The sequence below is a fragment of the Thunnus thynnus genome, chromosome 22 (assembly GCF_963924715.1).
Source record: "Thunnus thynnus chromosome 22, fThuThy2.1, whole genome shotgun sequence".
In the NCBI taxonomy this organism is placed as follows: domain Eukaryota; kingdom Metazoa; phylum Chordata; class Actinopteri; order Scombriformes; family Scombridae; genus Thunnus; species Thunnus thynnus.
The window spans coordinates 3,409,375-3,433,331 of record NC_089538.1 but is presented as its reverse complement, the minus strand read 5'-3'; the positions used below and the strand labels follow the sequence as shown (position 1 = coordinate 3,433,331).

Sequence of the window (23,957 nt, the reverse complement as noted above, 5' to 3'; positions counted from 1 at the left end):
GGAGCCAATCTTGGACCAGCGGTAACCTCCGGGGCTGAAAAATGAAGCCAACGCAGAAGTGCCAAGCGAGTCAATCCCCATAGATGCCCAACTTTACAGCAGAAATAAACATGTTTACAGTCTGGTACAACAGACCGTTTTGGTCTCTATAGCTAATTTCCCCTTTCATGACAACTGTACAGGGGGTGAATTTTTTTATAACTCACTTGTTTAAATTTTATTAGCCGGGAGTTAGGCGGAATCCGGCACTGCCAACATGGCGACAGCTGGAGCCGCCCACTTTGAGCTTCAAAACTGCTCTTCGGAAACCAATGGGTGACGTCACGGTGGCTACGTCCATATTTTTTTTACAATCTATGACTGTGGTCCAGTATGCACATTAAAACAATGATGTGGAAACTCCAGTGCACAAATTCTGAGAATGGACTTTACAGTGATGTATGAGACATCTTGTGTCCAGCAGGAAAACTTTTGAAATGAAATATATTTGCATATTCACAGATTCTGGATTTTTTAAAAAGGTAGAAGGAGTAAATGTCATTTTAAGTATTTCTAACAAGGAAAAAAAACCCCACATAATTGTGTCAGACACAATTCTTATTCAAAGCAGAGAATCTTTATATGTATGAACATGTTTGAAGGGGCTTTTAATATATAATAACAAGCTGAGTTTTTAGGGCTCATTAAAATAATGTTTTCAGCCTTGTTATCAGTCTCCTGCCCAAAATGTGCCTTTACAGCAGTTTCAGAGCAACTCTGAGACTCATCAGCCATAGCCTGATCTGAGTGTCCAAATTTTGAGTGTGAAATTTATTAAATATTTGAAACATCCCACAATGGAGTGAAATTATGGAGTGAAGTTCTTTTTTTAAACATTATTTCTGCCCTTCACAAATGTGATGTTGACGCTCCGAGTCTCAGTTGTAAAAATGAAACTTGACCCTTAAACTTGATCTTAATGAGAATGGTGGGCTGTGACTGGTGGACGGACACACATACATACTAATAGGTGCAAGTGTGTGCACATGCCAATGTGACACACCACACAGTATGTGTAAGGAAAGGTTGCACATGCCCACAAACTCAGCAGAAGTGTACTCGCATTAACTCACACCCCAGATCAAATATTTCATCTTTTTTTCATCTTTATGACTTCTGGATATGAAGGTAGAGTCCTCCTGCAGGCAAACACCTGGACCAGACAGCAGAGAGAGGATTATACACAGCGAGTGAGAGAGAGGATATTGTCTGGAGACAGAGCGCAGACTGGAAATGTTGGCCTAAAGCAAGACACAGTGGGATACAAATACTATGGAGGGAGGGGGGGGGGGGCAGAAGGAGAAAAATGATACAAAAGGAGGAGGGGAACAAAAGGAAGGATAAAAGAGTATAGAAAGAAGGGAGAACCAAAGAAAAACTTGCAATTGCAATGCACATAGGACGTGTAATGTCACTCATATTTACGATATTTCAGGCAGCACATGAAGGCAGCAGTTGTAATGCTTGCAACAGGAGGGATATAACTGAACACATGGGGTTTACTGACAGGGGGCCTGTGTATCAAATCTCAGCTCCCACTGTTACCATGGCATCTCAACACACACACACACACACACACACACACACACACACACACACACTGGACCCAGATGTCCAATAGTGATGATGTCATCAGCAGGATCAACGGTATTGACAGGGCTGGGATAATAGAGCCAGCTGTTTCACACATCGGAAGTGTTTTCTCCATTAGAGCACTGATTCACATAAAGAATACAACCGAATACATTTCCATTTACACTGAATAAAATAAACATATTTTCAAGAGGTCATGTTAATTTTAATAGTTATGGCTTTGAAGGCTTGAGTCCTCAAACAAAACAAAATAATAAGCAATATTTCAATTCTCTCACTGTTCGTTAAGATGCCGTTAACAAACAAGCTAGTTAGTGTAGTCATTAGTTAGTAATTAGTGTATGGGTTGATTTCCTGTCCTTTCATAGAAATATACTCTATATTTTTTCAGAGATGATGGTAATTGTGTCTGTTATTCATTATTACATCAACAAATATCAGATTACATAGAAAAATGTAAGTGTGGGGGTAGATGTAGTGACCCAAACCACTAGGAAGCATCTTTCCCAAAGTATGAACTTTTCAAGAATGTTAGAAAAATAAAATATATATTTTTCTGTATCGGATTACTAAGATGTTTTTTCTGTGGAGAAGCCTGGCCAGAGTGTCGAGGAAGATGGTAGGAGGCAGAGATTTGTTGATTGACTTAAAAAAAAGCAACTGGTGGCTAACTTGAGAAAGCTCAATTCGTAAAACATCACATCACAGGCACACAGCTGCAACTCATACACACTAAAGAACCCCCCCCCCCCCCCCCCCTTTAAACAGGCCCTCCAATCAGCTGCACAGTCAGTTTGTGATCAGTCAGGCAGAACCACATGTCTCTCAGGGGTTTCAGTCTCTCACACCTACAACAGGTAAATGACAACGTATCAGTCAACACTATCTGTTCAAACAAGACTAAATATTTCTAACTGTATGCAAAGAACGTTCTTCTTTTTCTTCTTTCAGCTGCTACCGTTAGGGGTCTCTCCAGTGGATCTTCCATTTCCATCTCTTCCTGTCCTCTGCATCTTCCTCTGTCATGCCAACCACCTGCATGTCTTCCCTCACCATATCCTCTTTTCCTCTTGCCTGGCAGCTCCATCTCCAGCATCCCAATATAAACAGCATCTCTCCTCTACACATGTCCAAACCATTTCAATCTCACCTCTCGCTCTGTCTCCAAACCGTCCAACCTGAGCTGTCCCTCTAATATACTCACCGTTAATCCTGTCTGTCCTCGTCACTCCCAACGAAAATCCTCACCTCTGCCACCTCCAGCTCCACTTCCTTTCTTTTTTGCAGTGCTACCGCCTCCAAACCATACAACATAGCTGTTCTCACTACCCTCTTATAGACCTTCCCGTTCACTCTTGCTGGTACACATGCTGTCATACATCACTCCTGACACTGCACTCTCTTCTTTACCTCTCTTACGCACTCCCAAGGTGATTTTTGCTCCTCAAGACTTAAAAGGTTCATTTTAGTCAAGGACTAGACTTTACTGCCCCTTACAGTAAACTTGCAGGTCTCATTTAGCCTGTATGAGAAAATGAGAGCATCATCATATTTCAAAATAATGCCATCCAAAGTCTGACTAAAACTGAAACTAAAGCAGAGTGTTCTGCAGAAGTCTAAATAAGTAACTTCCCATCACTGAACATTTGATTGATTGTTAATTCAGACACTGTGACAATGTGAGGAAAAGCTCCTCTCAGTCTGTCTCTCTCTCATGATGGGTTGGACTGAACCAACTCAAAGGGTCCGAAAACATAATTTACTACTTGTTTTTGTCAGTTGCTGAAAATAGAAAAATGATCAGGGATACATTGGGGACTGTATGATAATAAGTTTATTTGTAAAAAGACAAAAAGTGGGGTAGCAACACCATAACTTTGCTCCTCCTAATTGAATAACGGAGATGCATTTGCTCCACTTGCTCCACTGCTCAGGCGTCTATGCCACCTCGACGTCTTGCATCCTCATCATTCCACTGTCCTCCCTCCCATTCATGCTCACGTATCCCATCTCGTTCCTTCTGACTTTCATTCCTCTTCTCTGCAGTGCATACCTCCACCTCTCCTTTCTCTCCCCAACCAGCTCCCTACTAATCATAGTCCACAGAGACTCCTGCCCAATCTCATCCGTCAACCTGTCCGTCACCATTAGCAAACGAGAAAGGGCTCAGAGCCGATCCTTGACGTAATCCCTCCTCCACCCTGAACCCATCCGTCACTCCAACCACACACATCACCGCTGTCACACTGCACCACTCTTAAATACTTCTCTGCCGCTCCCGACTTCCTCATGCAATACCGCACCTCCTCTCTGCACCCTGTCATGTGCTTTCTCTAGATCCACAAAGACTCAATGCAACTCCTTCTGACCTTCTCTATACTTCTCCATCAACATTCTCAAAGGAAACATCATATCTGTGGTGCTCTTTCCTGGCATGAACCCATACTGCTGCTCACTAATCATCACGTCTCCTCTCAAGCTAGCTTCCACTACTGATTCCCATTACTTCATGCTGTGGCTTATCAACTTTACACCTCTGTAGTTAGTACAGCTCTGCACTCCCATATTCTTGAAAATCGGTACCAGTACACGTCTTCTCCACTCCTCAGGCATCCTCTCACTTTCCAAAATTGTGTTAAACAATCTAGTTAGGAACTCTAGTTAGAATCTCTTAGAATCTCTCATCAACTGTCTTTTCGCTCTTCATCCTCTTCATAGCTGCCCTCACTTCCTCCTTACTAATCTGCCGCACTTCCTGGTTCGATATCCCCACATTATCCAACCTTCTCTCTCTCTCATTCTATTCATCAGCCCCTCAAAGTTCTCCTTCCACCTTCTTAACACACTCTCCTCACTAGTCAGCATGTTTCCATGTCTATCTTTCATCATCCTCACCTTCTCCACATCCTTCCCAGCTCAGTCCCTCCTAGCCGATCCGTACAAGTCCTTTTCTCCTTTCTTAGTGTCCAACCTCTCAATACAACTCGCCATACGCCTTTTCCTTAGCCTTCACCACTTCTCTCTCTTCTCCTTACACTGCATCTCCTAGTACTCCAGTCTACTTTCTTCAAATGACAAACACCAAGTGTCAAAAGCAATCTCAAATACTTGGTTTAATCCATGACATCATCGGTGATGTCAGGAAGAGCATGGAAAGTATGATCAGTCAGAACAACAAAAGCTGCTATTCAGAAAACTAACGATTAAATCCATACACAATAACTGAACTAAATCAATACTTGTCTGTACTGATTTAACCATAAAATGCTGATGTAAATAACAAAACATAATGCTAAACGCTAACAAATCAGGGATAGCATGCACTAGCAATGCTAAAGATAAAGATGTTGTACTGGCTAAACAAATGACAGGCCTGGGAGGAAATGCACTACAGTGGAAATGGACAAATGTAAGGAACAAATTATCTTTACTGACATTTGTTGGAAACAGGATGACTCACATGTTGGCGGGAAAAAATACGTTTCTGCTACACAAATTTGTTTTCCTCAGATTTTTCAGATTTTTTTTATTGTGAAATAGTGAATAGCTTTATCTGTTCAGGCCTATAAAAATATTTTAAAGACAAAATACAACAAAAAATACTTTCATTGTGCATGATTTACAGCAGTGAAAGGCAAATAGCAGCCCGTGGCTCAAATCTGGCCCTCCAGCAAAAACATCTGGCCCCTGAAGAAAGCTGAACTTTTAACTTTCAGAATTTACATCAAAACGTTTGTTTTTCAAAAATGAACTCAGTAGACAGTAAATCTACTATTATATCTGTAGTCTGCTAGTGCAACACAGAGGAAACATTTTCATATAAAAGTCTTTTTTTTTTGCCAAATTTATTTTAATATAAGTTACTCTAATTATGTCCCTCGCTTAGTAATGACAGGAACTGACATCTGCTGTTGGATACAGTGCCAAAAGAAAGAGTTTCATCGATCAATTATATTAAATTGATTATTAGAAATAAAGAACAAAATATTGGAAAAATACAGGCCTGTGTTTTCACCACAACTGTGACCCTCCTGACCCCCCACATGAAAAAACTGGCCCATGGTTGAATGGTTTCACATATGGTTTTTAGACCTAACAAAGCAAGCTGCTGCTACTTTTTCTACAGTGACTCAGCATTAACAACACAGTAACCTCCTCTAGTTTCATGTTTAGTAATGATTAAATTGTGCAAAATTGTAAATTCTCAGAAGTACTTCAGTGTCAGTTCAAGATAATTTGGCCCTGATCTGCCCCCCAGTGGATTTAATTTAAATCATCCAGCTACACACAAAGTACACTAAAGATTGTTAAAAAATATATATTCAGTCTCATTTCATTCCTGTTGAGGATGGGACTGACTGCTTTTAAACAATCCAGTGTAACGTGAGTCTAACCCCTCAGTGTTGTTTACCGCTCCTCTCTCCTCCGTGTCTGCAGGTTACATTTTTGGCTCACAGCTCCATCCTCTCTACAAGCCAGCAGGATGTATACAATTTGTCTGCCTGCTATTGTCCATTGTCACATAACAAGTGGCTGTGGTGAAGCCGGCCTGGCCTTCCAAGCATCTGAGGAAATACAGAGCCTCAGGCACACATAGACACATGTACAACAAAGGGTAAAAATAAAAGACAAAAGGCTGTGGAAGTATAAAGTGTTCTTGGAATTCAAATTCAGGACAGAGCCATGTCGGGTAAGGTAAGAAAACGGAGACCACTGGTACATAAACAGCACAGAGACAAATCAGTACTACCTGTTCTGAACAAGGATCGTACAACTGCAACATTTTTCATATATTTTAAATCAACATTTTACCTGTTTTAGACTGCACTTTATTCTTCATTCATAATCATCAATCAGTTATGACTGTCCCTCCAGTAAAAGTGTCCCAGTTGATGATTTTACAGCCACATCATCCCTGTGTGTAAACCATAGGAGTTGAGAAGCAAACACAGCATACTGCAAAAAACCATATCACAATTTGAATATCAATAAGAGATATAATGTAAAAGGTATTGACCTTGCTTAGTGATAAAACTGATGAAAACAGGGTTTTGTGGTTCTTATATCCCTGAACCCTGATAATCTCCACTATCCATTCATATGTGGATATTTGTGCTGTATTGAAAACTGCTTTACATAAAGACAAAAAAATGACGATATTTCAATTATTTATTTTTCCATAGTGTCTCCTTGAACATGTATAGTATACTTCTAGCCACAAAAAGATGGCGTATCTGATGAGCCTGACTAAAAGGTTAAGCAAAGTTCTTGTTTTTAACATTGGAGAACTTGTGCTTCTTTCCTTAATTGTAAAAATTTGGTACTGTAGAAAACATGTTTATATTTCTAAAGGTTTTAAGAAAGTAAAGCTATTTTACTGAAAAAATGAAGTGGCACACAACTGATTTGTACTTCAGTATCAGAGCAAGGAGAAGAAAATCTATAAAAGCACATGAGTCATTTTATAATAAATTGTTGGGAATATTAGTAACTCGGATTTGTTAGGAATGTTTTGTTTTTGGGGGGGTCAGGATTTGCACAATATGTCATTTATTTGCAATAGAGCTAAATGATTTGTTGATGGATCCATAATTGTCTGTCAGAAAATTATCAGCAACTATTTTGACAATCGAGTCATTGTTATTTTTGAAAGTAAAAATGCTGAAAAACTTCACTGTTTTCAGCTTCTATGTGAATATTTGCTGGTTTTCTTTGGGGTTTGAACTGTTGGTCAAACAAAACTAGCAATTTCAATTTCACTATTCTCTGACATTTTATAGATCAAACACTACATCAATTAATCAATAAAACAACTGGCAGTTTAATCAATAATGAAAATGATCATTAGCTGTAGCCCTGATTTCCAACATCACTTGAAAGCAGCAAGTTCTAAACCCTCTAAATAGACGGCTAATGATGGTGACTGAGGCTTTATTAGAAGTCATTTCCAGTGCAAGTTGATTTTTTTAATCCCATCAACAGTTCCAGACTAATTATTCTGAATCTCATGTTTTGTCTATCTGGTTGCTCTATTGTATTTGATTAATTGGATTTGTCCCACATCATTAAATTGCAGGAACGCCCTGCTCCATCCACAGTCTGTTGCATTAAGCTGGGGGGGGGGGGGAGTTACTGGCTGCTAGATCAGCTGATGCCTGCAACCCTTCCTCTCAGCCTGTTACTGTACAGCCTCAGCCAAATTTCTACATCAAGATATATTTTTTTTAATGGAGTTTTGAATGGTGAAATAAACCCTCCTTAAACAAATCAGACACTGCCTCCCTTGCCGTTCTCTCCTCTCCTTTCTCCTTGTCTGGAGGTCACAACAGACAGTTGTCAGACATCAAGGCTCCCAGCTGGTCTCCCTCCTCCTCCTCCTCCTCCTCCTCCTCCTCCTCCTCCTCTGATGCTGGGAATAGCCTGCAGCCTTCAGCCAGGGGCATCACACACCCTCAGTCTGCCAATTAATCACACTCCTCCCTCCTTCCCCTCTCCTCTTCCTCCTCTCCTCTCCTATACCACATGGTCCTTTGTACCCCTTATAGTCCCATTCACATCACTGAAGCTCCTGTATTTTTTGTGCTGACATGTGTCTGTACTCTAATACATCACAATTATACAATTTTGATTTAACAGCATAGATAAAACCTATTCTACATCACAAAAAGAACTAGGTAGTGAGATAGTAACAGTCATTATGGGTATGCGATTTAAATATCACAATAAAACGTCTAAATAAGGGGAAAATATAATATAGACAAAGAAAATAACAAAGGCAAACACTGTTAAAGACAATAAATTCACTATGAAGTCATGACTCAGCACCACAAAGACATTATAATTACATTTAATGATATTTAAGTGCTGTTAATTGGATTAATAAAAATACCAAACTGCACAAAGTTGACCATAAACAATTATAGCAGCACCACATTAGTCCACAAAAGCATTACATGTCAATATACGACATTTAAAAAAAAAAAATGACATGAAGGGAAACTCAACATACATCTTCCTCCTTCACTTTTACCTCCATTTACTGGTTCAGGGAGGCAGCTTTCAGGCCAGCTGACCTCCGTGACAACAAACCGCGCTAAAAGCAAACAAGCAGCGAGCAACTGGTGAATGAAAGTCGACCCGGACAAAGTATTTCAAACCAGCAAGCAGCTTACCTTTGTCGTTTTTCATCCTTTTCCAAGTTAAAAATAAATATTCCTCTCGGGCCGGTGACAATAGAGGCAGGACGGGCACGCCTGTCAAACCCCCCCTCCAAGCTGTGACTGACAGCGGCGGCAGCCAATCGTAGGCTACGTCACAGGAGGCGGGTCTTGTGGCGTTCACAGCCATGTGGGACACCTTGCTCAATATGTGAGAGAAAATATACAGTGTTTTGGCCTTTGTTGTTCTGTTGGCGTCTAGCATGCTGTCTGTTCTCACAATAAATTACATCCATGAAGCACCAGATCATAGGCTGCTTTCCTCTGATAAAAATTAAAGGAAAATTACAATCTTTCATGGTACATCTCTGATTCGGTTTAAATTTCTGAATCTGCTGATGCGCAAATTAAGATGAAAAACACTGAAATTACATATTTCTAATGGCTTTATTGGTTTCAAAGGAAAAATATGCATAGAAGTGAACACACATGTTGTTATATATTGCTATTTCTTCTAGTGTCTTTCCTGAAAAAGAACATAATCTGTGTGAAACAATTTAGTTTTACACTTACATAAATCTGAGAGACTAGCAGCATGGCTCTATGGACGGTATGTTGGCTGGTCAGTCCACCACTTTGATCCAGACTCAGATATCTTGACAAACTGACTGATGGTTTAAGATTAAATTTTGTGCAGACATTTATAGCATGCAGAGAATATCTGTTGAATCCAAAGATTTTTTTTGACTTGATATTTCATAACTATCCTTATATGCTGAGTGATATGGGTGACAAGAATGAAGCTCATTCTCTGCACATCTTCACGCATTCTTTCAGGTTGAACACTGTCTAATGAATGCAATAAATGAAATATCAAAGAAATTAAACCATTTCATTCTCATTATGCTTGAGACCCCTGGAGCTCCCTTAAGGACATGGTACATTTAGATTTAATTAGATAAAACATCATAATAAGGAAATTTAGTTGTTGTAGCAGTAGAGAGGATATGACAGAAACAACTTAATACAGTTCTATAATACCACAACAAATGCATTGTTAGAGATCTTCTTGGCACACCTTTGTGATCTTAAGTCATTTTCTGATCATTATAGTAATAACAATCCAGTAAGGGAGGTCAAATAACCAGAATATATCAGACAAGAGCCAACACTGTTGAATTTAATATTTATGACAAGATGGACATCAGATATTTCTTTGCAAATTTGCAACAAGTCCAACCAGGAAGCAAATCAGACAAATACATTCAGCTATAACAAACCACCATTCATCAGACCTTTGATTTCATTATCAGACACACTAAAAAATGAATAAAGTTGTCGAGATAAATCATAAATCCGGTTATAAAACGCTATGACTTGAATTCAGCTGATTATGACTCATAGGGTACATTCATTCCTCCACATTGAAATAGATTTTCATTTCAGCATGCACATTCTGTTGCTCTGAATGTCTGTATTGAGAAAGGAACTTCCAAATATTGTTTCTCAATGTGAATCTTACACCACAGGCTCTGCGCAATGTGTGAAGGTCCTCAGTGTTGTTTTCTCTGGGTCAGAGGCCTGTTTGTCTAAAGACATGAAAGGTCTCTCTGTTGCAATCCAGCCTGGTTGGGTTTACATCCACTCACTGCTCTGGAACATCACTTTAGCTGCATTCACACTGTAGGCTTCATGCTCAATTTGAAATTACCACTCATATTAGCACTGTTCATATCTTTCTTGGATGTAACCAATATCTGATACTGCCACATATGAGAAAGATGTCCTTGATGTTTCATCACAGTTGGAAGAAGTTATGGACCTTTTCCCTACACATGTTCTAGCTTGCTTGACTCGGTTTGACTTGGCACATCAGCCCTGCCAGCATGGATTTGCATCTTCACTACAACAGGGCTTCCACATGGATGTATTAAGAGAACTGGACACAGTGTTGGAGGCAGGGCCCTGTTCATTCCTATGAAAGTTGCTCAGTGGCGCATGAAGCCAAAAAAACCCACATCCTGCTGTGAAGAAATTACCTGGATGTTGCTCACATTTCCTGATTATTGGGCCCATGCAGTATACGCACCAGAGACTTCCACCAGCCGGGCCGGCTAACGGTTTGGCCCTCAACTAACTTGAATGAGGAGAAAATAATTAAATCATGCGACTCTTCTAGACTTTCCATATGTTATCGAACCAAATGGATCAGATTCTGATAGTGAAACGTATCATTTCGCGGGGGTTGTCATGCTCAAAACAATTTAGCCATCATTTTACAGCTGCTCCTTTTCCCATTATTGTGTGCGGGAAAAATGCTTTTTGGGTCCTTGTTGGACCTGGAAGGTGTAATTACACAGTTTGGCCACAATGTCAAATTGGCTTGAAAGCCCAGCACACCTCCTGGGGGCTTGGGCTACCCACTTGAAGGTGTGTCTTTAACTAATGGTGTGCTTGTCTTGAGTTGATGACATTTGAAAGCAATGTCCTCTTTAGCACTGTTTAGTCAAGTCCCCAGGAAGTGCACTGGGCTGTGACTAGTGGTCAAAGGAGCAGCTGTAAAAAGGTAGATAAACACATTTCTTTTCTTATAAATTCTTCACAATAAAAGCCTTCTGTTAGTTTGTCAGTGGAAAGCTTTTAATATGAAGCAGCAGGAAATGTTTTCATCAGCAGTAACTTGAAACGACTCCTATACCACTGAAAATGAACAGGAAACAGTATATCTGAAAGTACAAACAGGGACACAGGAGAGAAACTAAACTCCAAATCACAGAGATTCAGATAGAAGCTACAGAAGTACTGAGAGCTGAACACAAAGAGACTTTTAAAAACATCTTTTTCTCTGGTCTCCAGCACAGATATGAGTTGAGTCTTGTAACACACGCTTGTTTGAAGGGAAGAAGGGGGGTCATCACAGGTTGGTCATGGTCGGTCCTGCCACATCCCGCTTGGAGGCGGATTGACCTGACTTCGGAGATGGTCCATCTCAGGCGGACTCCCTTAACTTGTTACTTCACCCAAGGGCGGTGCCTAAATGTCCTGCGTCACACACAGTATTGTGTGCCTGATGCATGTTGTCGTCAGCTCATTGGGTCATCTCATCACTTTTTGGATAAGCTAGCAAAACCGTTACCTAAAAGTTTGTTTATTAACCGAATCATTGCCTTAATCCCAAGATTAAACGTAAACGTACAAGACTCACGCTTCATTGTAACTTCAGAAAAAAAAAAAATTTTTGTGATCATCGATCTACAAAGAGACACTTGGATTTTTGCTCCTTGTACTGCTGGCATGGCTGCAACCATGACTAGACTTCCCTGCAGATTTTCAAATGACTTTTACCTTACTGTTGATGAATTCTCAAATTTCCCATCATAATGTTTTACTAAAAAAGATGTACAACTAAATAGTGCTAAAATATATTGACATTTAGATGGACTGAATTATGTCCAATGTCAGATGGGGGGTCTGTGTTATGATATCAGTGTAGTATCTTGCATCAATAGATGCCCACCACAAACAGGCTTAACAAGGCAGGCTATCAAGAGAGTGAGACCAAATATACAAATTATAGGAAAACATGAATAGTATATTCTGTATGCCTTCATACTTGGCATGCATCAAATAAACTGTTCTCATATTGTATGCATGTATTATTCAGTCCAGTTTGCCTAATTTTCCAAGCTTTAGAAATAAAACTAGCCCATACTTTGCCACTCAGTCTAACTTCTTATTTTTATCAAACCAAAATAATTCAGGTAATAATAATTTGTTCTGAATTCTTACAAAGGAGCATGCATGTTATCATATAAAGTACACCACAATAAAACTAAGTGAAGGCAGGTGGTCTGTGTGAATACATAAAGATGAATTCACATTCTCATAGGCTTTCTGTCTTTTTCTTGGCACAATATTTTAGTAACACAAACTTGCTAACATGAAGTTAGCTTGTTAACAGTTAGCTGACATTAGCTTGCCAGTAAATTTCATCCAATATTTACATGGCACATGATATGGGGCACATGTTATTACATTCTAATGTTAGCATGACTAGTGCAAATTAAAAAGAGTAACCTACATTATTTGTACAAAACTAACATAACTCACCCTCCATTGTGGAAAACTGATGAATGTGCACTCAGAGCACGGGATGAGATGGTCACAGAGAACACCGAAATGTGCACTGTTATGTCCCGCAAAACCACCATCCAGGTGAAATACTAAGTTTTTAGGGAGTCCCTCATCTCAGACGCAACTTGGCACAACTCAGCGCGTTTAAACTGGTAATGGAAATGCAAATCAACGCAGCATGGTTTGACTTGACGTGGCCAAAAGTGCCAATGGAAAAACACTATTTGAGTCTTTTTTACACCCTCATTAGGTTAATCAGTATAATCTTTGATAATGCATTAATGCTTCAAGTTTCATAAAAGTCAGAACAGTGGAGTCTGACATCATGCCTGATGGTGGTTGGGCCCAGTCCAATCCATGATCCTCCTAGATGCTAATGGATAGCCAATTTGGAAGAGAGCATTGGGCAGCTGGAGCTAGAGGGAACTGTAAAGCCGTAATGATTAAATGTTGTTTTTTTCCTCCTGTTTATTGACTTGCTGCTCAGCATTCTCACAGTCTTTACATCCAGGATATAAAACACTGCTTTAGTGTTGCAGATTTTTTGCTGACACAAGGAAACATGTTTGAATCTTTTGCTTAAAACAGCTAGGATTATTATTATTGTGGGTCAGACAGCAGACTTCTGAAGCAATGGCTGCAAAGCAGGCCTGTAATCATTAATATGATATTCCTAAGTTTGTATTCATAGGTGCCTGGTTATGTATTAAAATGGGGGAGCAAACTCGGAAAGATACATTATTAAATAGTAATTTAAAACAAATTTCGTGTATTTCTACACTATCTATACCTTGGATTGTCTTGGATTGAGTCAAGAAACAACCACCTGCACTAGTCTAGATTAGTTAGATTGAGGATGCTATGAAAACCAGGAATGCATCAAGAACAGTATATAATAGGGTGGATCAGGACAGGAAATGATTATGAGAAGAATGGCTATTTCATATTTGACATAATATTCATAAAAACATTATGTAGCCTAAAATGTTAGTAGGTTGCAGGCTACTAGGTCATCTTCAAGGTCAAACAAGGACAAACAATTTATATAAATGAAAAAGTCTCACAACACATATGATTTAAACCTGGTTAAACAACCTGACGGTTGCTGTTCTCAATACTCACAAGGCATCTTCAAAGTGTAACAGTTGCAACAAAGTACAAACAGTTTGGATGAATGAAATGGCCTCACAACAACTATCTAATTCCAATCCCACACACAGGTTCTAGTGGAAGCTATTGTAGTTGTAATGTTATACAGGAATGAATAATCACAACTTCAAAAGCAGATTATTTTAAATGGAGTTATTATTATAGCAAAGGTTCAGGAACAAGACCACACTCCTCTCTCTCACTGAATACAATCACCTGTGCCTCACTAATTCAATCATCTGTGCATATTTATATAAGCGTGTCTAACCCCTTTTCTCCCGTTTGTCTCAGCTCTCACATGACCTGTGACACGCTTGCATCGCAAGCGCTTACCTCCCGCCCGTGCTCCTTGATCCACGTTCCTCGGCAACATACCGCCCACGACTAGCAGCAGTACCAGTACCAACTTGATATCTCCTTCACCACCACATCCACATGGAACCCTTCTCCTCCATCTTCAACCGGATGTTATCTCACCTCCGGCGAGCTCTCGAGGAGATGGTCGTCCCACTCCTACGAAACGATGATAAAGACAAACTTTCCAACTCTATGCAGACTCTACTTCCATCAACTCTCTCAGCAGCTCAAATCCTCCCACTCTTCCGGGTTCATTGTCCGCCGCCGGGCCGCCGCACATCAATGACGTCACAATGCCGCCTACTACAACAGAGCCCGGACTTCTTCAGCCCCGGCTGAAGGCCAGGCTGAACTCCAGATACAAATCCCATTTCGCTGAACCGACAACAAAGCCAGGTTCTTCCTGCTCCTCTCTGCCTCCACCTCCACCACCGCTCCGGACGGCCGCTCACTTCCGGGTTCCCTGTCCAGCGCCACCCTCTCGCAGGGCCAGGTCATATCTTCCCCTAGCCTGCTCCCTCCCTGTCTGATCTGTTGCATGTTTTTCATCTTTTCTCCGATCCCCGTGTCTGCAGGCTGCACAATCAACCCCTGCCCGACCCTCATCCAGCCCACCATACACTATCCTCATCCAATCCTGAACCCTCTCAACAATCCAAATAAAACTACTTTTCATACCGCTCAAATGGTGTGGTCTTTGCTAGTGAACCTACATTATCTCAAATCAAGGATTATTTTAATGCACAACTCAGAAGGTGATTTTTGCTCCTCAAGACTTAAAAGGTTCATTTTAGTCGAGGACTAGACTTTACTGCCCCTTACAGTAAACTTGCAGCTCTCATTTAGCCTGTATGAGAAAATGAGAGAATAATCACAATAATGAAAGCACAGCGCAGAGCAGCAAGATGAGAGGTCATTACATGGTGTGATGCATCATCATATTTAAAAACAATTCTGCCCACAGTCTGACTAAAACTGAAACTTAAGCAGAGTGTTCTACAGAAGTCTAAATAAGTAACTTCCCATCACTGAACATTTGATTGATTGTTAATTCAGACACTGACAATGTGAGGAAAAGCTCCTCTCAGTCTGTCTCTCTCTCACAATGGGCTGGACCAAACCAACTTTCAGGGTGGTCCGAAAACACTTATTACTTGATCATTGATATAGGCTGCTTAAATATAATCACCTAATTGCGGAGACTGTATGATAAGTTTATTTTTAAAAAGACAAAAAGTGGGGTAGCAAAACCATAACTTTGCGTGAATAATAGGGATGCATTCGCTCCACTTGCTCCATTGCTCAGGCGCCTATGTACATATTCCTTAGTGTGTAATCACCTGAAAATAAGAATCGTTGTGTTTTCGTTCCCTTAGGATGAGCCCTTTATATTTACATAGGGAGTGCGTCCTCTTTCACAGAAGCCAGCATGTTGCAGTGTCGTGTTTCTACAGTAGCCCAGAATCCTTAAAGGTCCTTAAAGTTGTTTAAGAGTGGAATAAATAAGAATAAAACTGGCGCAGATTTTGTTTCCATTATCTTGCGTTTTCATTGACTGCACTTGTCAACATGGTACTAACTTACCCTATTCACATACTGAAAAGAAAAAAAGCCTTAGATGCATTGATAAGATACTCTCTTTGCTGCAGTGTAAACATAGCTGAAGATGCTTTCATCAGTCTTAGTGTAAGCAACCTTGTCTCCTCAACATTATGTTATATTCTACTAAATAGTTTTGCCTGATGCCTTTTGGAGCTAATGTAATTGCTGTATGGATTATGTTCACTTTTTGGCCACTTGGGGGCCGTGGAAAAAAATAGTGAACACAACGACATGTTATCTGTTAAGTTAATATGTTGAACTTGTTAGCAAACAAGCAGTTATGGAGCAACATTATCATTTATTTGGAGGCATGATAATTCTCTGAAGGTTCATCACTACAAGCGACACCTCTCACATTACACACTGATACATTATTATAAGGATATTGATTATAGCTGCTTTAAAGTTAGTCACCAATGACTTTTTCTTTATTTAACCATTGACTGTATATACATATGGACAACATGTCTCCACTTCCTACCACCATGCAAAAGTGAAGCCAAAATATCTCCTTTCTGGGAGCTGTCATCTTACTTGTGGCTCATTTGGAGCCAGAGTCTGCGCTGTAGAGTTGGTGAAGGTTTGAGAGTGGCTGTCACACCTGTCAATCATGATGTCATGGTCCCTTTTTATATAATCAAATAACTAATTAAAAACAAACTTATCAGAAAAATTAACACTTGGGCAAACATCAGCGTAATAAGAACCACCTAAAATGAAAGAAACCAACTTTGGAAAAAATTTATTTTTTTAGTTTGGCTCATATCCCATCCACTAACATGGAGGGGGCGGGACTTATGACCTACACTGCAGCCAGCACCAGGAAGCAATCGAGATATTTTGGCTTCACTTTTGGGGAGCTGTCATGATGTCCATCTTTTATGCAGTCAGTGGATTTAACCAAGAAGACCACAATCTTTCTCTTACTTTAACAAGCTGCTGTGAGTGCCTTAGCATACTCATAATCATGCTTTATTTTCTACTAGCGGATATTATAGGAAAAAACAAAACAAAATTTGTCAGCTAATACATTCAGTATGAACATGTTGCGACGTGGCACATACGTTCATTAATAATGCTTTCTCATGATGTTGAACAAAAACATAATCCAAATGGCATCATTTTAGATTCAAAACATATTTGCTGTTGCAAAATAGTAAACAAACGTAATTTTTAGGGGACAATCTCAGGCTGATTTCTGCAGTTTCTACTCCTACAACCTGCTCTCTATGGCAGTGGCTTATGCTAATGTTTCCACAGCTGTATAAATCTGACGCTAACCCTTAATTCTGACAGTTTCTAACACCAGCTGTTTAAATGCTGCTGAGAACTATTTGGTGATCATCTATCACTACTGATCATATCATAGACTCAACTCCTTCTCCCTGATATCTTTAAAAAAACATCCACACGTCTCTGGTATACACTTTACTTGAAGCTATAGTTATTCCATACAAAGAAGAAACTAATTTTTCACAATCATTTAATAAACACAAGCACTCAAATCCATGGCGACTCTGTAGTTTGGATAAAGCACTTTAATAGCAGATGAATATTAGAAAGAAGACATGACGGTTTATGACAACAGTTAGTGTGTTACTTACAGGAGCAAAATTTGATTTGACACTCAGATTAAACTAAAAATTTGATATGTTTTTCTTCAAAAACTCTGTGGTGCCATTCACTCGACACTACACCCTTAAGATTTCAAAATAACATCCCTTCCTTGATATTGCAATTAAATAAATATCTAACACAAGCTAATGTAAGCAGCTGACCCGGGCCTTTCATCTGAATTAATGTAACCAGAAAATAATCAATCACTCAAACCACATTGATGATATTATTTTCATACATTTCTTAACTGAGGTCATCGGATAAAACCCCATTTTCCCATCCTCATGCATGCCTGAAGAGTTATACACCATGGCTTGTATACAGACAAATATATCTGGTATATGTCCAGTATATGTTCACATACATCTTACAGTATGTTAGTTGTCGAGTTGATGGATTTACTGCCCAGAAATCAAGCAAAGCTGATGTACTTCAGCTTAAATGTGTAGCTTTGACTGTACACAACAATGCTTTCAAACAACAAACATATAAAGAGTTAAATCTCTATCTGAGAAGATATAACACAGTTATAGTATTGAGTTTTAAATCAAGCAAGACCTCACTTGTTATGCTTAAGTGCTGCTGCAGGTCTGTGAAGCTTAACAAAGTCAGCATGGGCTTTTTGTCTTGTAACAAAATCATGATTTCTCTCAGCTGTGTCTCATGATTGCTTTAATGATCCTTTCCAGAAGTCAAAAATAGCTTATAAAAATAATTTCATTTTTGTTTTGTTGATGTGAGTGCATGTCAATCTGGCAATGCTGCATGTTTGACACCTTTGCACACCCTGAAACCTTCTGCACTGTATGTCTATTGAAGGATCTGCAGGGCCCCACATTCTCCTTTTTTTTATTCCTCCCTCTATCTGTGATTCACTGCCATGTTGTGGCCCCTATCCAGCCTTGGCTCCCCTATCTGTGCAGATTTACAAGGGGCTTGTGTAAGATATGGGACTGCATTCAAACGTATCAGGGCAGGCATGTCAAAACTACCCAGCCAGTCTTCTCTGATTGAGCTTGAAATTGAAAACAAAAGCGTATGATAAGGTGCTTTTACAGTTTTTGAAGTAAAAGATCAGAGAAGCTGAAGTAGTTTCTTATCCCTGTCTTTGGCCTTGACATGCTTCAACAGTCAATGTGTACAACTCTGCAGTCTCTTCACTGTCCTAAAGTAATGGCAAGGGTGTAAAAATGTAAAAATGAACTCGGTGCAGGGAGAACAACTTAAGATGATGGAGAGACAGCAAGAGAGAAAAGGCAAAACAAATGATATGTAGACAGACAACATGATAAACCCTCGCAAAGTGAAAACAAACAAGCTGTGAGTGAAAAACTCAAGATAGAAACAGGGAGATAAGTCAAGATAGACAGAGTAGAAGAAGGCGCACAAAAAACAGTCAGAACCACAGAAACCTGGAGGAAGGCCTGCACGAGAATTACAAAAAGCTGTTATTTTTTTTGCCAGGGAGTATGACTGCGCCTGGATGGGCGGGCGGGGGCAGATGCAGAAACCACATGGGAGGCGAGGAGCATCAACACAGGCCATGCAAACGCAGCTCCTCTTCCTCCTCCATAAGGTTGTCAGTCAAACATTCGGACCACATTGCATACAAAAAGCTATAGATGCTGCCTCAACATCGTGAAAATGTTCCCACACGGAGTGCCTCTCCGTGGCATCACAGGCAGATGGCATGGCGTTTTACAGGTGGAAAGTTGGGGTATCATGGCGGTGCATATATAGATATTTCAGATGAGTTGTTTTTTTCTTTTCTGCTTCCTTCTGGACAGGACAGGTGCTTGTTGAGATGCTGCTTGGCGCCTTTTTTTTTTTTTGGTCTAAAAAAGGCGTGCCCTCTTCTTCATGTCATTCCTCTTCCAGAGGGCCAGGCGGTCAAACTGATCGAGGGTCATACCGAACACCCGATGGAAGTCTTCAGGTGATAGATGTCTCTGGAAATGCAAAACACAGCAGAGGAAAGATACTGACTTAGTGAAAAAGACCAATATTGTACTTATCTTTAAAGAGACTGGTGAGGACAGTCTCTCAAACTCTACTGAACACCACTCTTCCAAAACATATTCCCTCATTTGGGGTATTGATGATGGAGATGGAGAGTGCTTGTACCACCATCTAATGTCTCCAGGGTGGATGGTTGGCGGGAACAAAGATTCTCATTCTCACCAACAGTCAATGTTTGTGTCTTTTTACCATAAAGGTGATCCTTCTCTAACCTCAACCAAGTACTCATTGTTGACTAAACTTGAAAAAACTACAGCTACAGTTTCTTCATCCAACTGATGATGGCACCAGATCAGCAAAATGCTCACATGGGTTGTTTTGGAATGTACTGACAAGCAACTATTTTGTCATGTTTGCGTTATTGGATTTAAAATAAGCTCCAAGGAGCTAGTGAGTTGGGGGAAAAAAGACATTAATGATGAAAATATAATTCAAACTATAAATGGCAATTTTGTTTTTCAACTGTCAAAGCCATGTAATTCATTTTTTTCAGGGAAGCAGGTTGGCTAGCTAGCTAACCAACAGCACCTATACTGTATAGGCTAATATGGATAGTGTGAACTTAAAAGCTTAGTTACGCTAACTATATAACTTAGATAAGTTATTATGGCTAGAAATAGATTTTTTTAGTTTGTGTCTCTTCCTAATAGCATGGTCAAACTAGAAGGTGGCCCAGCAAAATTCATTCGCATGTTGTCATGAAATAGACTGCTGGCAAAATGGATATAAAGAGGTGAGCTCTAACTGGGATAACTTCTCATTATGATTGGACAGGGTTATATAAAACTGATTGGTGCAATAGAGCTACTACAATAACATCCTGTACCTTGGACTCTTTTTGCAATTGGTCAACAGCGCAAATGTGTGTGTCATTGCTCACTAAAGTGGAAGTAAAGTGCCAATCCACTGATCATGGCAATTCCAGGGAAAATAACTGATTTGGGGTTGAATGTGTGGTGTGATCAACACCAGCTTTCTCTTTGCTTGTAGTTGTTGAATTTTCACTAGGCTTCACTGATATAAACCAAATGTTCCACTAAGCCAGAAAGCATCTGGTTCTTTGGCTCAACTCATCAGGGTTTTTACCTGAACCAATGAGATTATTTAAGCCTCCAATAGAGCTCTGCTGCTGAGAAACATATTTGGCACCTGTCTGCCGAGACCTGGCATATAATTTTCCCCATGACATGCTGATGAGTCTCTTCTCAGGAGACTGTGATGTTTACAGTGAGACAGTAGCCTACAATGGGTTACAAATCAGGAGAGTCCTAAATAACAATAACAATGGCACACTTTGTCCTAGCAAAGGGTGCAATTAGCAAACGAAAGACCTCCGACATTTTGCTGATGGCATATATTACCCTCTTTTGCTTGATGGTGCATCAATAGCCAGCTTCATACTCTCAAACTGGACTCACATATATGACATTCACCCAATCCTTAGACAATGTTGGTGTTCATCACATAAACAGATGTTACATTGCCTTCTGTACTGAGGTTTAACACAGCAAACTGAATTCTGTGCCTCAGAAGTTTATCCAAACAAAAGTACTTTCCAAAACCAAACTTGGCTCACACTGCACGCTGCAAACTCCTCTGTAAATGTCAAGAATATACCATGGAACAAAAACATGCATGGTGTTGATTTAGACCCAGAACAAAAGCATAAGCTGCTTTATTGTAAAACTCTGGCTGTAGTGTGCACAGCAGTTGTGAGTCTCTCTGATGATAGTCATGGTAAATTAGAGGCAGGCTGTTGTTGTGTGATAGCCAATCGCCTGGTTTCTATAACAACCAGTTTGAGGAATGTGGAGCGATAGATTTCCACCCCGAGGCAACAACATCCCGACCCCTTTTATTTTTCACCTGTCATGCTGACAGGATAATAACACGATAAAAAAATAGACAGAGAATATAATCTCTATTACCAGGAAAATTGGATTTTCAAAATATGTCACACAATAAAGATATCATTACTATCATTACAGTATTATCCAATAATTTCCTTCAGATGGTGTAACCTTATCTTCCCACCCCATAACTTCTTATTGTTAAAATTTTAACTTTTACAAGTCAAAGGGTAAATAAATGGATTGTAAAACCACTGGTACAATACTTATATGGTTTCAGACTTTCAAGGGTGTGGCACTTTTGGCCACACCCCAAGACAGTGATGTCACAGAGGGTGTTTTCCATCAGTTGTTGAAACACTGGCTGTGACACAAGCTCAGCTTTGTTTGATATATTTTTCATATACCAAAAAATACATGTATCTTACCCTTGAGCTTAATCTTTTCTTCCTCTGACAAGACTAAAAGTATTTAGGAATACTTTTAGGAAATCTTTTGGCATGAAAATGGTTGAAATTAAAGATACTTAATATACATGAAAAATGTCAGATAACTCTAAACCCCAGCTAGACCACTCTAGCTGGGGTATCTTAGAACAGATTGAACTGCATATATTCATGATTTGCATAAACCAAAGTGCATATGAGTTTAAATGTGTACTAAAATAATTTCAAATGTGAGACGTATTAGTGTCACATCTACAGATTGTTGTTTGATGCATGTTCATCACAGTATGTTACAAGCTGCTCAGATCTTTTACTCTTTGAATCAACAAGCTTTTGCCCGCAGGATGATGACATCACTGCTAGTGTGTTGGGTGACACGCACATACTACGATAGAAGAAGCATGACACACACACACCCACGCCGTGCAGATAAAGAGGGGGGAAGGATACATTTCACCACATTGTAACTCATTCTGCAGACAGAGCCAGGCTAGCTGTCCCCCCCCTGTTTCCAGTTTTTATGCTAAGCTAGGCTAACCACGTCCTGACTCTTGCTCTGTACCCATCTTTTCATCTCACATCTTTCATTTCTCAGAAAGAAAGCGAATAAGCATACTTCCCTAAAATGTTCAACTATTCCTGTAAGTTTTGCTCTGCACTATGTACAACTACAGGTCAAAAATATCACATTTGGTTGTACTGCCTCATGGAAAAGAGCCTCTGTCTTGGCTCTGAATTTGAGTTTTGATACCAGTTTAGCTGCTGATTAGTTTGGGTAAACCAACAGCACTTTGAGGTCAAGGATCAAGCACAGTGGTGGGTTAGAGAGAGGTTGGAATATTTCTTCAATATACACACAAATGACCATACGACTCCAGTCTTGTGCTCTCAACCACAGAGGGGATCTCTTGCGTCAGTAACACCTCAATATCCCGACGATCCGACTCCTCTTGGGACAATATTCCCATAATCAAAAGGCTCACAGGGAGTTCTCATATTAGGGTGACTGAAGGTTTAAATGTTTTAAGGGGGGTGTTTTTGAAAGGAAAAAGTTCATGAAACCTCTTCTGGGGACATCAGATCTGCACCACAAGACTAACCAGAATTTGTGGTAAAGTTTTTAAATGGGATTTTTATCCAATGTGGAAGTTTATTTAAGTTGACTAAAACATTTTCTATTTTAAACTGAGCAATGTTAATGAGAGTTCTGAATCTGTAAATGGGTAGTTTAAGAAAAACAGCTGCAGGAAATTAGTTATTACAGGACATTAAGTCCAATTATGCTTAATTTTTTATTATAAGGCATGCATGTGGGTTAAACTTGCTGTGACCCTGAGAAAGTGCTAGTAATGTAATACAACTTCAGAACCTAAAACCAACACTACTGCCAATTATATTCACATTTCCAATAAAATCTGACAATTTATTGACTTTATTTTGCACAAAGTACAGCTCAAACTTAAGCATTTTTCTCGCAGTAAACTGTGCCACAAGACCAAAAGTATGTGGACACCCGAATATTACACCCATATGTGATTGTTGAACATCTCTTTCCAAAACCATGGGCATTAATCTGCTGCTATAATGGTCTCCACTCTTCTGGGAAGTACAGATTTTGGAACATGCCTGCAGAGATTTGCTCCCATTCAGGCACAAGAGCATTAGTGCAGTCGGGCACTCATCGACTGCGAGCCAGGCTTTATTGCCTAAAGGTGTTGGATAGGGTTAAGGTCAGGGCTCTGTGCGGACCAGTCAAGTTCTTCCACACCAAACTAGGAAAAACGTTTCTTCATAGAGCTGGCTTTGTGCACGGGAGCATTGTCATGTTGATACAGGAAAGGGACTTCCCAAACTGTTGCCACAGACTTCCCCTAAATGAGACTAATGGCTTCAATATGCTAAAAACAAACTAGGTCATAGAAGGTTGTCCGACAGTGTTTATACCTGTTTGTAATGGCTACACTCAAGATGGGGGTGAAAACCATCAAAACATA

General features: G+C 39.8%; 1 protein-coding gene across 1 annotated transcript in view; it reads right to left on the bottom strand.

Moving 5' to 3' along the window:
- Positions 1–17,551: 17,551 nt before the first annotated feature.
- The window catches only part of ablim2 (actin binding LIM protein family, member 2), a 100,323-nt gene continuing 93,917 nt past the window's right edge, over positions 17,552–23,957 (bottom strand). The window contains exon 22 of the mRNA XM_067579102.1: positions 17,552–19,597. Coding sequence (XP_067435203.1) covers positions 19,484–19,597 — 114 coding nt within the window. The 3' untranslated portion in view covers positions 17,552–19,483. The remainder of the gene's footprint in view (positions 19,598–23,957) is intronic.